This window comes from Narcine bancroftii, chromosome 5, assembly GCF_036971445.1.
Source record: "Narcine bancroftii isolate sNarBan1 chromosome 5, sNarBan1.hap1, whole genome shotgun sequence".
Lineage (NCBI taxonomy): Eukaryota > Metazoa > Chordata > Chondrichthyes > Torpediniformes > Narcinidae > Narcine > Narcine bancroftii.
The window spans coordinates 5,120,142-5,136,348 of record NC_091473.1 but is presented as its reverse complement, the minus strand read 5'-3'; the positions used below and the strand labels follow the sequence as shown (position 1 = coordinate 5,136,348).

The 16,207-nt window shown below is 45.9% G+C and overlaps 1 protein-coding gene across 5 annotated transcripts in view; it reads left to right on the top strand.

The window, feature by feature from the left end:
* Positions 1 to 16,207, top strand: part of usp4 (ubiquitin specific peptidase 4 (proto-oncogene)) — a 109,742-nt gene that overhangs the window by 12,019 nt on the left and 81,516 nt on the right. For all 5 annotated transcript variants that reach the window (XR_011357299.1, XM_069936611.1, XM_069936615.1 and 2 more), the window contains exon 2: positions 14,889 to 15,016. Coding sequence is in view for 4 of the 5 variants with exons in the window: in XM_069936611.1 (XP_069792712.1) it covers positions 14,889 to 15,016 (128 nt within the window). In the remaining variant the exon portion in view is untranslated. The remainder of the gene's footprint in view (positions 1 to 14,888; positions 15,017 to 16,207) is intronic.

The following is a 16,207-nucleotide window of genomic DNA, read 5'->3' as shown; positions in this document are numbered from 1 at the left end:
TTTAAATTTGGCACAAATACTGTGATCATATTTCCATATTAATTTTTCCAATGCCACCTGAGGCATTTTATCCCTCCAAATAAATCTTCTTACACTTGAAAAAAATATTATTGATACAAAAATTGGTAAAGATTGAAAAAGATACTCATCTTCACATAATTAGCTCTTCCTATTAAAGAAATTGGCAAATCTTTCCATCTTAAATCTTTAATTTTCCTCAATAAAGGTATGTAATTCAATTTAAATAAATTATTTAAATTCTTATCAACATTAATACCCAAATATTTAATTGCACCAGTCTGCCATTTAAATTTTATCCTGTTCTTCACTTGAACATAATCTGTCTCGATCATTGGCTTTTATCAATCTTTACTTTGTAACCTGATACTAACCCATTTTCCACCAATTGATCATTTACATTTTTTTTGATGAGCTTTCAGGGTTTGTAAGATATAGTATTACATCTGCAAAAAGACTAATTTTGTGTTCTTTATCATGTATCTTAAAGCCCTCAATCTCATTATCACTTCTAATCACCTCAGCTAAAGGTTCTATCACTAATGCAAAAAAATGATAATCCTTTTTGTTGGAAAGATCGTTTTGATATTTGTAATCACTTTAACCTTTGGAGAACTATATAATACTTTTATCCAATTTATAAAACTTGTCGGAATTCCAAAAACTTTCAAAGCAAAGGCCACTGATGGTATTTTTCTTTTCTGAGCCATATCTATTAAACTTAAAAATCTAACAATATTAACAGCTGATCTATTTTTAATAAAACCTGTTTGGTCCATATTAATCAATTTAGGCAAACATTTAGCTAATATATTAGCTATTAATTTGGACAAAATTTTATAATCAGTATTCTAATGAAATTGGTCTATAAGAAGATGGAAGCAAAGGGTCCTTCCTTTTGCTTTGAAAAATGTTATTGACACAGTTTTAAATGACTCAGGTAAGTCCCCAAAGACCTTCCATTTTATCTAAGAATCCCATAAAAATCAGAATTAATAACTCTTTAAATTCTTTGTAAAACTGGAGAGAAACCATCCTCTCCTGGAGCTTTATTATTTGGTAAGGACATCAATATATTATAATTCTGTAACTGTAAATGGATTTGTTAATTCTGTCTTCTATGCTTAACTGTGGTAAAGTAATTTTGGACAGATATTCATCTATTTCATCCCCATCTTTCAAAGATTCCGATTTTATATAATTTCTTATAAAATTTCATAAACATATCGTTAATACCTTGTTTTATAAGTAAAATGACCCCAATCTTCTTTTACAGTTACTATTGTTTTTTATATTTGTTCAGTTTTAAATTGCCATGATAAAACTTTGTGCTCTGTCTCCCAATTCATAATTTTTTGTCGGGTCCATCTTGTATCCCTCTCTTGATGTTTGTATTGTTTAAAGCTTCAATTTCTTTAAATCCAACATTTTCCTTTGTTAATCATTTCCTTGATTTTGTAATTCATTTTCCATCTTTATTATTTCCTTTTCCAAAGAATTAACTTCAAACATCCTGATACTAGGGATTATTTATTTTATTCTTATAGGCACAAGACATATTCCCGTATTGATATGTTTTTAATTGCCTCTCAACTTCAATCAAGAGTCCATAGTATTGAATATCAGGCGAGGATATTGTCTGACCATTCACCTTTGGTTATGCCAGTTTTATTGGAGAAGGAACAAAATACAGGTTATAGATGGAGGTTTAATGCAGCATTGTTGAAAAGGAAAGATTTTTGTTATTCTTATAAGGCAACAGATAAAAAAATTTATGGACTTGAATAAACATTCTGTAACTAATAAGTTTGTGGTATGCGATTCTTTGAAGGCTTATTTAAGGGGACAAGTAATAAGTTATACGGCTACAGTTAAAAAGAATATCTTTGCTTCATTAGGCTCAGTAAAAAAATCTATTCCTTCCTCCCAGGACAAATACTTTTAGAATAGCTGGATATCTCAAAACAAGGGGATAGCCTTTTTTCCACAATTACACCTTTAACCAGATTAAACTCCTTTCTCTTTTTCAACAAATCAAAATTTATATTTGGATTTTAAAAAAATCTTATTTCCATTAAGCAAAGGTGATTGTCCCTCTTTAGCTTGTTTCACAGCCAGCTCCAATATTTTCTCTCTTCATATTGAAGGAATCTGACAAGTATTTGACAGGACCTTTGGTCAGGCTGAGGTTTAGGTCTCAGTCTCAGTGACCTATGGGGTTGTTCTATCTCCAAATTCCCTTGAAATGCAGCCTGACCCACCATTTCAGAAATTTTTTAAAAGTTTTGACCCTCATCCCCTTCTTTAACATTCTTTATATTTTTCCGTCAACTGAAACTTTCCCAAACGTCCATCTTTTGCATTAACTGGTCATGCTTTACAGTTGCTTCTGCTTGTACTTTCTTCATTTGATCTTTCACATTTTGAATCTCAAATTCATTCCCTTTAACTTTTCCATCCACTATTTCAAATCTAGTGTCCACTGTTGCATTGATCTTTCCATCTTATCATCATTTTTCTTTACTTCATCAGTTAACATTTCCATGGATTGTCGAAAAAAAAGTCTAACATTTGCTTTAATTCACCAGAAGATAAAGAAGCTTCTGCATCTTTTTCAGCTTTTTTCTTGATTGTAGGTCGCTTTTGTTCTTTCCTTTGCCTTTCCAGGTCTTCTTGATCACTGGAGCTGTGGGTGTCTGGAATCTTTGTTAAAATTTCCTCAGTTTTTCTTTGTGCTCTGCGCATGCGCAACTCCTCGCGCATGCAGAGAGTCATTTCTTCACCCGATGTCAGCGGCCATTGTCGAGGGAGACCTCGTGCAGCAGTTTCCAAGGTCTCCCCGGCTTCTGGCCTCTCTCCTTTGGATATTGCCTTGTGGACAGCTCCAGGATCCTTTCTTAAGGTAGGCCTCTCTTCCTTTCCTTGCTCAGTTTCTTGTAGTAAGTCCTTTGACCTTCTTTGGTGGCATTGTTAATGTATTCTATATGTCTTCAGACAACTCTTTCATATATTTTCTGTAACTTTTATAACTTTTTTTGTCACTTTTTCTCAACTTTTTTTTAAGGAGAGCAGGGATTATCAGTCTAACCCCACGTCATCACATAGAAAGCCCCCTTAGGTTTTTAATCTTATTGCAAAAGATTGTATTTGCAAAATATAAAGTACAGCATAAAATTAAGTACTCCAAGCAAATCATTTGCAATTTTACTGTCTTCTAACTTCTTGGATGCTCCAAAGTGCTCCATGGCCAATATTCCAAAGATAATACAGCCACCAAATTTACAGAAATCAAGGTTCAACAATGCAATTCTATAACAAATTGGAATTGCAATAACTGCCATTGACAGTATTTCATTTGGACTTCCATCCACATTACTCAGCTATACCTATCAGCATGGAGTGAAACACAAAAGTCTAGGCACTGTGGCTGTAGTTGAAACTCCGATTGTTGTAAAAACTCAGAAATGCTGAAGGAACTCAGCAGGTCTTGCAACATCCATAGAAGTTAAAGATATAAACCATATAACCACATAACAATTACAATACAGAAACAGGCCATCACAGTCCTTCTTGTCTGTGCCGAAACACTTATACTCTCCTAGTCCCACTGACCTGCATTCTGCCCATAATCCTCCATACCTTTTATATCCATATACCTATCCAAATTTTTCTTAAAAAATAATATTGTACCTGCCTCCATCACCTCCACCGGAAGCTCATTCCACACAGACACCACTCTCTTGAGTAAAGAAACCTCCCCTTTTGTTGCACCTAAACTTTTGCCTCCTAACGCTCAGCTCATGTCCTCTTATTTGAATCTCCCCTATCCTCAATGGAAAAAGTCTATCCACATCTACTCTATCCCCCTCAAAATGTTAAAGAACTCTATCAAATTCCCCCCACCCCCTTAGCCCTCTACACTCAAGGAATAAAGACCTAACTGTTTAAACTTTCTCTATAACTTAGGTGCTGAAACCCAGGTGTCATTCTGGTGAATCTTCTCTCTCTATTTTGTTCACATCCTTCCTATAATGTGGTGATCAGAACTGAACACAATATTCCAAATTTGGCCTCACCAATGCCTTGTACAATTTTAATACAGCCTCCCAACTCTTCTACTCTATGCTCTGATTTATAAAGGCCAGCATTCCAAAGGCCTTCTTCACTACCCTATCCACCTGAGGTTCCACTTTTACCAAACTGTGTACCTAGATCTCTCTGTTCATTTGCATTCTTTAATCCCCTACCATTCACCATGTATGTCCTATTTTGATTAGTCCTACCAAAATGTAGCACCTCACACTTGTCAGCATTAAACTCCATTTGCCACTCTTCAAACTTGCCCAAATCTCTCTGCAAGATTTGAAAACCTTCCTTACTATCCACAACGCCACCTGTCTTAGTATCATCTTCATACTTACTAATCCAATTTAACACCCCATCTTCTAGGATCATTAATGTATATTACAAACAACAATGGACCCAGTACAGATCCTTGAGACACACCACTAGCCACCAACCTGACAAAGAGTTATCCATCACCACTCTCTGGCATCTCCCATCCAACCACTGTTGAATCCATTTTACTACTTCCATATTCACACCTAACAATTGAACCATCCTAACTAACCTTGCATGTGGGACCTTGTCAAAAGGTCTTATTGAAGTCCATATAGACAACATCCACTGCCTTACCCTCCTCAATTTTCCTGGTAACCTCTTCAAAAAAATTCAATAAGACTTGTCAAACATGACCTTCCTTGCACAGATCCATGTTGACCGTTCCTAATCATACCATGTCTATTCAGATAATTATATGTACCATCTCTAAGAACATTTTCCATTCGTTTGCCCACCAATCATGTCAAACTTACAGGCTGATAATTGTTCGATTTACTCCTTGATCCCTTTTCATACAATGGAACAATGTGCACAATCCGCCAAACCTCCGGCACCATCCCCATCGCTAATGACATGTTAAATATTTCTACACCGACTTCCCTCAAAGTCCTCGGAAATATCCTGTAAGGACCCAGAGACTTGCCCACCTTAATATTTCTTAAAAGCTCTGGAACTTCCTCCTCTTCAATCATCGGTTTCCATAACTTCTCTACTTGTTTCCCTTACATAATTCAAAATCTTTCTCCTTAATAAATACTGAAGAAATAGTTGAAAACCTCACCCATGTCTTTTGGGTCCACACATTGCTGACCACTTTGATTCTCTAAGGGACGAATTTTATCCTTCACTTTCCTCTTGCTGTTAATATAACTAGAAACTCTTTGGATTTACTTTCACCTTATTTGACAAACCAACCTTGTATTTCTTATTAGCTTTTCTAATTTTTCTTTCTTCAGATCTTTTTTACATCTTTTATATTCCTCAAGACCTCATTTTCTCCATGCTACCTATATTTACTGTAGGCATCTCTTGCCAAATCAAGTTTCCAATTTCCCTTGAAAACGATGGCTCCCTCAATCTTTTAACCTTTCCTTTCATCCTAACAGATTTTGTATCCTCAAAATTTCACCTTTAAATGACCTCAATTTCTCCATTACATCCTTCCCATGAAGCAAATCACCCCAATCCACTCCTTTTTCATCCTCTCTCTCCCTCAGTTAGCCTTTCTCCAAACAAAATTCTCAACCCTGGGTCCAGACCTATCCTTCTCCATAACTATTTTGAAACTTATGGAATTATGACCACTACTCCCGAAGTTCTCCTGAACACATACTTCTGTCATCTGACCTACCTCATTCCCAAACAGGAGATCCAACATGCCTCTTGTCTAGTTGGTACTTCCATGTATTGCTGCACACATTTTATAAGCTCCAAACCATCCAGCCTGGTTACCATATGGGTTTCCCGATCTATATTCGGAAAATTAAAATCTTCCACAATCACATCTCTGCAATATCCTTACAAATTTACTCCTCCAATTCTCACTCCTCATGAGGTGTTCATTTCTATAAGCATTACTTTGCCTTTCCTATTCCTCAATTCCATCCAGATAGCCTGCTTGGGTAAGCCCTCTAATCTATCCTGCCAAAGCATTGCAATAATATTTTCTCTGACAGGCAATGCAACACCTCTACATCTTGTCCCTCCCATTCTATCACACCTGAAGCAACGAAATCCAGGAATATTTAATTGCCAAATGCAAAGTCAAAGTGGAGGGTAGAAAAAGGAATTTGTTGAGTGACCAACTGATATGCCTGGTTTCTCTGGCTGAGCTTGCAAATGCGAGGACCCTTACCACCAATGTCTGCAAGCAGGTAGTGCAAGGGCATCCATTGAGTGCCAGATCCTTCTCTTGGCTTGTGTATCCCATGCCTTGGCCTCATGCTTGGACGCTCCTACATACACAGCCTAGATGCCTGTCAATGTGCTATCCCATGGCGAGACAGGGGGCAGGCTGGCAGATATACATCCAGGGTGCACCTGGGGCCCCTTTTTTTCTGGGCTTGCGTTTGACACCAGGATGCTGTTCCTGCTCACATTCTCTTTCAACAGGTGCCCCAAGTGCCTGTGTTGGATCCCCGTAATGATAGCCAGGAGGAGTCAGGATGGAAAGTTAGGAAATTTAGTGTTTTTAAATAAAAGCTCCCTTGGCCCACCCCATGGGGTGTTTTTTTCTCTGTCAATGGGAGTTCTGGGGTGATGCTGTCAATGTGAAACAAAAGAAATACAATGTTTCCTACCATGGACTGATCAATGCCATTCAAGTAATTTTGTATCCACAGACTGCGATTATGTATCGATAAATTGTATGTTCAGTTTCTCTGAGTGTGTTTAGAGACATTATGCATAATAAATACCACAGCAAAGGGTGCCATTTAAAAAAAAATCCATACAAAGACTTGTTAAGCTAGAATGTCCAGTGATAAAGATGTTCCCTTGCTGAGACTTTTTTTTGTATAATACATGAGAAACTCTTGTTGGTCAGTAATCAATTCAGTGTCACTATACAGGTGGTAGCAAAATAATAAGTGAACTTGAGGAAAGTATTGGCAGATGTCCCGGTATCGAATGGGTTGTAATGAGTGGTGGTACCAGGTGGAGATTTTGTCTAGAAGTCTAGCAGGACTCTGCACCTTGGATCTTCTGCCAGAGGTTCCATTCAGTGACTGCCTTACTGGCCAAGATCTGTAATTTAAAAGGAACACCTGCCTGGAGGGGTCAAGTGGCAGTGCTTTTTGAACAGCCTGCTTTGCTGTGTCAAAAGCAGCCTGTTCTGGACCCCATAGGAATGTGGCATCTGTTTTATTTGAGGGGATAGCAAAATTCCAAATTTCTTTATTGACAGTCTCAAGCCGCTTTCAGGTGGAATCGCCTGGAGATTCTGAGCAGGCTGCGGGTGTCTGCGAAAGGACGTTCACGTGGCAGCGCTGAAGGAGGTGTTCTGCCACCTGAAAGGTCTGAAGCAGGGAGAGGGGCTGCAGAGCAAAAGCTGGTTCCTGAGTCCGGGCAGGGGCAACCGTCTGACAGTTTTAAGCGTCTGGAATATTGCATTAATTTTTATTTGATGTTGTGGTTTGAAAGAAAGCTTTTACTCTCCTATTTTTAAATTTATTGTTAATGGTGAAAATTTGCTGGCATTTAAACTTGTAGAGATTCCCTCCTATCCATGATCACTTCTTGTAAGTCTGAAATGCATTAGTAGAGTTTTCTTTCTTCTTTCTTTGGCTTGGCTTCGCGGACGAAGATTTATGGAGGGGGTAAAAAGTCCACGTCAGCTGCAGGCTCGTTTGTGGCTGACAAGTCCGATGCGGGACAGGCAGACACGGTTGCAGCGGTTGCAGGGGAAAATTGGTTGGTTGGGGTTGGGTGTTGGGTTTTTCCTCCTTTGCCTTTTGTCAGTGAGGTGGGCTCTGCGGTCTTCTTCAAAGGAGGTTGCTGCCCGCCAAACTGTGAGGCGCCAAGATGCACGGTTTGAGGCGTTATCAGCCCACTGGCGGTGGTCAATGTGGCAGGCACCAAGAGATTTCTTTAGGCAGTCCTTGTACCTTTTCTTTGGTGCACCTCTGTCACGGTGGCCAGTGGAGAGCTCGCCATATAACACGATCTTGGGAAGGCGATGGTCCTCCATTCTGGAGACGTGACCCATCCAGCGCAGCTGGATCTTCAGCAGCGTGGACTCGATGCTGTCGACCTCTGCCATTTCGAGTACTTCGACGTTAGGGATGAAAGCGCGCCAATGGATGTTGAGGATGGAGCGGAGACAACGCTGGTGGAAGCGTTCTAGGAGCCGTAGGTGGTGCCGGTAGTGGACCCATGATTCGGAGCCGAACAGGAGTGTGGGTATGACAACGGCTCTGTATACTTGTCCGTGAACTACTCCTTGCAGACGATGCCGCTTTAGTTGCCCATTCAGAGCCAGCTCTTCAGTGCTTGACGTCCTGCTTTGCGGAAACTGCCAAAATGTTTGGCCTGGAAGTCAGCCTGAAGAAAACTGAGGTCCTCCATCAGCCAGCTCCCCACCATGACTACCAGCCCCCCCACATCTCCATCGGGCACACAAAACTCAAAACGGTCAACCAGTTTACCTATCTTGGCTGCACCATTTCATCAGATGCAAGGATCGACAATGAGATAGACAACAGACTCGCCAAGGCAAATAGCGCCTTTCGAAGACTACACAAAAGAGTCTGGAAAAACAACCATTAGTAGAGTAACCTTATACGATATAACATTTCTGCAATCCACACTCCCATTTCAAGTATGCTCCTTCACAGCAACTAACGCCAGTGTGTGCAACGATATTAGTCCTGAGAGTTACAGCCACGGACTGCTCCGTTTGGTTCACCACTGCTTTCACGCCTCCCCGCTGCCGGTAAGCCCGCCTCCCCGCTGCCGGTCAGCCCGCCTCCCCGCTGCCGGTCAGCCCGCCTCCCCTCTGCCGGTCAGCCCGCCTCCCCGCTGCCGGTCAGCCCGCCTCCCCGCTGCCCGTCAGCCCGCCACCCCGCTGCCCGTCAGCCCGCCTCCCCGCTGCCCGTCAGCCCGCCTCCCCGCTGCCCGTCAGCCCGCCTCCCCGCTGCCCGTCAGCCCGCCTCCCCGCTGCCCGTCAGCCCGCCACCCCGCTGCCCGTCAGCCCGCCTCCCCGCTGCCCGTCAGCCCGCCTCCCCGTTGCCCGTCAGCCCGCCTCCCCGCTGCCCGTCAGCCCGCCTCCCCGCTGCCCGCCTCCCCGCTGCCCGTCAGCCCGCCTCCCCGCTGCCCGTCAGCCCGCCTCCCCGCTGCCCGCCTCCCCGCTGCCCGTCAGCCCGCCTCCCCGCTGCCCGTCAGCCCGCCTCCCCGCTGCCCGTCAGCCCGCCTCCCCGCTGCCCGTCAGCCCGCCTCCCCGCTGCCCGTCAGCCCGCCTCCCCGCTGCCCGTCAGCCCGCCTCCCCGCTGCCCGTCAGCCCGCCTCCCCGCTGCCCGTCAGCCCGTCAGCCCGCCTCCCCGCTGCCCGTCAGCCCGCCTCCCCGCTGCCCGTCAGCCCGCCTCCCGCCTGCCCGTCAGCCCGCCTCCCGCCTGCCCGTCAGCCCGCCTCCCGCCTGCCCGTCAGCCCGCCTCCCGCCTGCCCGTCAGCCCGCCTGCCCGTCAGCCCGCCTGCCCGTCAGCCCGCCTGCCCGTCAGCCCGCCGCCCGTCAGCCCGCCTCCCCGCCGCCCGTCAGCCCGCCTCCCCGCCGCCCGCCTCCCCGCCGCCCGTCAGCCCGCCTCCCCGCCGCCCGTCAGCCCGCCTCCCCGCCGCCCGTCAGCCCGCCTCCCCGCCGCCCGTCAGCCCGCCTCCCCGCCGCCCGTCAGCCCGCCTCCCCGCCGCCCGTCAGCCCGCCTCCCCGCCGCCCGTCAGCCCGCCTCCCCGCCGCCCGTCAGCCCGCCTCCCCGCCGCCCGTCAGCCCGCCTCCCCGCCGCCCGTCAGCCCGTCAGCCCGCCTCCCCGCCGCCCGTCAGCCCGCCTCCCCGTCAGCCCGCCTCCCCGCCTCCCCGCCGCCCGCCTCCCCGCCGCCCGCCTCCCCGCCGCCCGTCAGCCCGCCTCCCCGCCGCCCGTCAGCCCGCCTCCCCGCCGCCCGTCAGCCCGCCTCCCCGCCGCCCGTCAGCCCGCCTCCCCGCCGCCCGTCAGCCCGCCGCCCGCCTCCCCGCCACCCGTCAGCCCGTCTGCCCGCCAGCCCGCCTCTCCGCCACTGGCCGACTGTCAGACAGCAGGGAGGGTGGCTGTCAGCGGGTCGCCAGCTGACTGTCAATAGCCTGCCCGCTGCTAGGCACCTGAAAGCTGCTAGCAGCTTTGCCAGAGCTGCTTTCAGGTGCAACGGGGGTTTCTTGGAGCAGGATTTACCTAACCCTTCTCCTTTAGGTATAAAATCCTGCTTTCAGGTGGCCAAAATCCCCACTTGTAAAGCCACATATTATGTGGCTGTTGGGAGGCCACTTGAATATGCAGGAGGGGCCTGCGAGGCGAAATTTGTAACTCTTCTCCAAGAGGGATAATCGCCGCAGCACAGTGGCCTCCCCAGCTATTCGAATGAGCTACCTGACAGCTCCTCTCCCAGCTGCCTCTTCCCCACCCCCCCCACTCCCGGGGCAGCTGGCGTGGGCTGTCAGCGTGGGGACTGCAGGGCTGGAGCGGCTGGCGGGGCAGTACAGGACTAGGGTGGTGGGCAGAGGAGTACGGGGCAGAGGAGTATGGGGCTGGGGTGGCGGCAGGGGTGTATGTGGCTGGGGCAGCCGACGGGACGTACGTCCGCACACAAAATCCGACTAAATTTAAAAGGTGAGAGGTTTCAATAAGTCATGATTCTCGCTCCAGCCCCGTACTCCCCTGCTGGCTGTTCCAGCCCTATACTTCCCCGCCGGGGCAGAGCGATCAGCGAGTGGTCATCCCATGTGAGATGTCCCTGCGCTGATAGCCCACGCTGGCTGTTCCAGCTCTGACAATCAGCCATCCCAAATCTGACAGCCCAAGGGACAGGAGCCAGAGTGCACTCAGATGTGCATCCCCGGTGCAGCTGTCCCTTCAGGTGGCCAGTGCTGCGCTTTTAGCGCTGCCACCTGAATGACAATTCAACGGGCTGCTTTCTCTGCAGGCACATTCTTAGCGGAAAATGCACCTGAAGAAGTCTGTAGGTAAACCTCCTGGTTGGGTTCTCCACTTTCCAGTCGGTGGCCATCCAACAGCCGCATAGGAGTACAATAGGCTGCTTTACAGTTGGGTATTGTGGCCACCGACCCCGAAAGTGGCTTCAGAAATATCTCTTTGGCCTCAGCACTATTGTATCCCCAGAAACAGGACATTCTGGCTGGGGCTTTGTGCATTTTCAATAATAATGAGCCAGCTCTGATTTCTGAGGGGAAATTAGCATGTGAAGGGTCTCTGAAATAATGGTATAATGGACAATTGACACCTCTGGGAGAGGTTGAATAGGTTGGTGGGTGCAGTAGATTAAACTGTGGAATGTGTCTGTCTCTTGTCCCAAGTAACTGCAAATTGCTCTTGTGAGTTGAAATGGAAAATAAAGCATTCTTGTTGCAGGGTCTATACTGTGGGCACCATACAATCTTGGAGTGGGGGGGGGGGGGGTGGTGGGGGACAAAACTGGTTCCCCTTTGACTGTCCTATCTATATTTGTAGCCTATGCAACCGCAAATGTAAACTTGCCCCGTTAGTAATAAAGGGACTATTTCTTTAAAACATTGATCACTAGAATGCATTCAGGGAAAGGCACTAGGCACTTTCAAGCAGGGAAAAGCAACTGTCTGTTCTTTGCCCTTCTGCCTAAAGATTTATCTCTGAATGAGACGTGGCTGGCTCCGAGGCGCTGATTCCAACCCTTCTCGGAGAAGGATCATCGGCAGAGCGCTGTGCTCCACTGCCTGACCTGAATGTACAGCCGCTGCAAGTGCTGGTTAGGGGCGGGCTGATGATGCTGTCGGCCTGTGACCCATCTCCCCACTCACCCCTCTCCCTCCATGACCCCCTCAAGGCTGGAGCCGGCGGAGGCAGCAGGGACCAGCAGGGGGTGGTCGGTGCAGGCTGTGACAGCCTCCTCACCAGGCTTCTTGGGCCTTTGGTGCTACTTTCTGCAGCTCAAAACGTGGCAGAGCAATGGCCATCTTCCCCTAATTCCCCACGCAGCTGGAACTGTTCTGGGAAACAGAACATAGGGGATTATGGGTAGGGAAGGCAGCCATTGCTCTGCCGCGTATTTATGATGGGTAGTGCTAAGGCACTAGTTTCCCCGCCGCCATTGGATCTGGAGGGCACTACAAGGCACCTCTCCATATGAATGCGATACTGGAACAGCCTTTTAGGGCTGCTGTCTGAAAGGTAAGTTTTAAGTTTTTGATCCGTTCTTGTACCTGCCTCCCGGCGGAGGCCTGACATGAAATGGCCTAGTATTAAGACTGTAACACGTGTATGTGGCCTCAGATCCCCCAGGTAGGAGTGGGCAATGGAACAAATGTGCCAAGAACCTGGCCTTCATCTGCCTCCTACCAATACAATGGTCTAACACCTTACAACCGGATCACTCATCAGAATTGAGAGAAAAGGGCTCATTCTGTACTTGGGTACTTGAGATTTTAGCTGAAGTAGCATCATTTCAAATCTTTTTGCACCAATCTATGAAAATAAGAATTGTGGGCAAATGAGCTGAGCAACTTGATTTCTTTAAATATAGGAATTGACTAAGGGAGGAATTTTGGAAACAATGCCACAGAACTTTCTGTTCATCAAGTGGGCAAATTGGACCTTGGTTAAAATTTCTTTTGAAATGTTCCATTTGTTGAAAATGTGTTAGCACAAGTTACATGCGAAACTGGAATGGGGCTAGAACCTTTAGCAATATGACAAATTGCCTTCCAAAGCAAACAATCATGAAATCTTGAAAATCCATTATTTATGGCATTCCACTGTGCATTTCTATTCTATCTTACCTCTCCAGTTAAATTAAATAATCTTTGAAAAATAGATTTATTAATAAACATTTGGCGCAAGTAATCTTGGGACACAAGTGTTGAGGAGGTTCGTACTTGACTTGCTGTGTTTTGTTCATCAGCTTCAGTGGCAGTATTGATCATTGATTACAACCACCAGAGTAGGTAAGGGAACTGCACTCTATCTAGTACAAAGGCTGCTACTTCTGATTTAACTTTTGGGCAACTGGTATTTGTGGTAAAATGTATAAATAGAGGCAATAAGGGTATGTGTATCAACCTACCAAGTCTGGAAACTGCTTTAAAGGGAATAAAAGCCAATTGTTAAGTGTATTTCAAAGCTGTGGTTGGGGAGACGGAACTCCACGAAAACCAACAAGGTCGGGTCAGATACAGCAATGAGCTCTCCGAACCCTTCTCCATTGACAATGGCGTGAAGCAAGGCTGCGTCCTCGCACCAACCCTCTTCACTATCTTCTTCAGCATGATGCTGAAACAAGCCATGAAAGACCTCAACAATGAAGACGCTGTTTACATCCGGTACCGCACGGATGGCAGTCTCTTCAATCTGAGGCGCCTGCAAGCTCACACCAAGACACAAGAGTAACTTGTCCGTGAACTACTCTTTGCAGACGATGCCGCTTTAGTTGCCCATTCAGAGCCAGCTCTCCAGCGCATGACGTCCTGTTTTGTGGAAACTGCCAAAATGTTTGGCCTGGAAGTCAGCCTGAAGAAAACTGAGGTCCTCCATCAGCCAGCACCCCACCATGACCACCAGCCCCCCCACATCTGCATCGGGCACACTGAACTCAAAACGGTCAACCAGTTTACCTACCTCGGCTGCACCATTTCATCGGATGCAAGGATCGACAAAGAGATAGACAACAGACTCGCTAAGGCAAATAGCGCCTTTGGAAGACTACACAAAAGAGTCTGGAAAAACAACCAACTGAAGAAACACACAAAGATCAGCGTGTACAGAGCCGTTGTCATACCCACACTCCTGTTCGGCTCCGAATCATGGGTCCTCTACCGGCATCACCTACGGCTCCTAGAAAGCTCCCATCAGTGCTGTCTCCGCTCCATCCTCAACATTCATTGGAATGACTTCATCACCAACATCGAAGTACTCGAGCTGGCAGAGTCCGCAAGCATTGAATCTATGCTGCTGAAGACCCAACTGCGCTGGGTGGGTCACGTCTCCGGAATGGAGGACCGTCACCTTCCCAAGATTGTGTTCTATGGCGAGCTCTCCACTGCCACCGAGACAGAGGTGCACCAAAGAAGTGGTACAAGGACTGCTTAAAGAAATCTCTTGGTGCCTGCCACATTGACCACCGCCAGTGGGCTGATATCGCCTCCAACCATGCATCTTGGTGCCTCACAGTTCGGCGGGCAGCAACCTCCTTTGAAGAAGACCACAGAGCCCACCTCACTGACAAAAGACAAAGGTGGAAAAACCCAAAACCCAACCCCAACCAACCAATTTTCCCTTGCAACCGTGCCTGCCTGTCCCAATGAGCCTGCAGCAGACGTGGACATACCCCTCTATAAATCTTCAGCCGTGAAGCCAAGCCAAAGAGAAAAGAAAGAAAGAAGAATGGGGGAGAGGAATGTGGCTCTTCTCTTCACCTCCCACTTTCATTACACCCCAAACTTAGAGATATTGCCCTGTGAAGGGAATAATGCAGTTAATTTTTTTAAATTGTGTTATATTTGGATGGGGAAATACTTGCAGAATACAATGGCAAACGCAACAAAACACAAAACTCTGCAAAGTAATATATGTTATTGAGGCATATCCTGTTCCTGATGCCAACCCATGGACAGGAATTGTATCACAGTTCACAATTTGGTCACCTTTGGAGGCTCATTTACAGTTCCAGGAAACAGAAATCATATTACTCTAACAATGTAGGAAATTAAAACAATTCCTAACTAATTTCTTGGATTTTTTTTTCAGGTACCTAATAGACAGCAGATGGTTCAAGCAATGGAAGAAATATGTGGGCTTCGACAACTGGGATGTATATAATGTAGGAGAACGTGGAATCTTTCCAGGGCCAATTGATAATTCTGGACTTTTTGCAGGTATTAAAGCGCTGTGTTGCAAGCTTTGATTTATTAGAAAATTGTGGGATTTTGGTTTTGTTTTAGTCATAATTTTATTGATTCAAGCTTTAATCATCTGCATTAAGCACTGCAGAATAATACATTGAATTCAAGAAATCTTGTATATTTCAATTCACATACATCATTGGCCATCCTTGTCCTCTTCACAATTATTCCAAAATCTAAATTGGAATTGAAAAGGAGTAGTTTCTACAGAGAGGAAACTTTGCAGATCTAGGTTCTTTTTTGACTTGATTCCAACATTTAAAAGGTGAGATTAAAGAAGTTGCAAAGTTAAACATCCATATTTGCATGTGATGCTACATTATGAGGCACTGTACATTTTGAGGACAGTGGTAGGGAATTGCAAAGGAAGGCAAATTATGTGTGACAGATAAGAGTTAAAGGTACGTACTTGCGAGAACATTCCCTTTGGATCAAAAAAATACATCCGAGATTTTATTTAAAATACTTGACCTCTATTCATGCTAGTCTGGCCAGCACCAAGAGCTTTGCAAAAGCTTTGGATAATCCACTAATGGATTGTTATTTACAAAAAAGGTAACAGATGAAAGAACTCATCGGAACCACAGGCTGTCTGGAGTGGAACTTGCTGTTCTAAGAGGGTCTTGGGGTTTGGCAAGCAGAGAGAGAAAAATGGGCTTTTCTCAGAGAGAGGGAGAGAGAGGGGGAATTCAGTTCTGCAGTTTCCCAGTTAGCAGTAGCAGCTGGGGCTGAATTAGGACAAGCTGGTAAGCTTGTGGAAAACCCCATTTGGAAGATGGGTTGTGACTGCTTAGTTCAGCCTGGTCAAAGCCCTTGTGGTTCATACAAGAGGAGAGGGACTGCCTATGTAATGTTTTCACTTGAAATAAGAGAAACAAAATGGAACTCTGGGGTGACCTGAAAGAAGAGATTATCATCTGGTAAACCCTGATGGGGCAAGTTTCTTCGGGAAGACAATGAAGTGGCTGTTACAGCGAACAACACATCTCTCTCTGAAAACCCGACAAGAACTTTCCTGAGTGGTAACCATTTACCTTTCAAGCACCAAAGCCTGTTGAACTTCATAAATGGTACATTCTGTGCACAGTATAAGAATTGCCTGCAACCAGTAAACTTGGAGGAATGAGAAGTGAGGTTGGACTGTGAATCAAATAACTTTTCTGA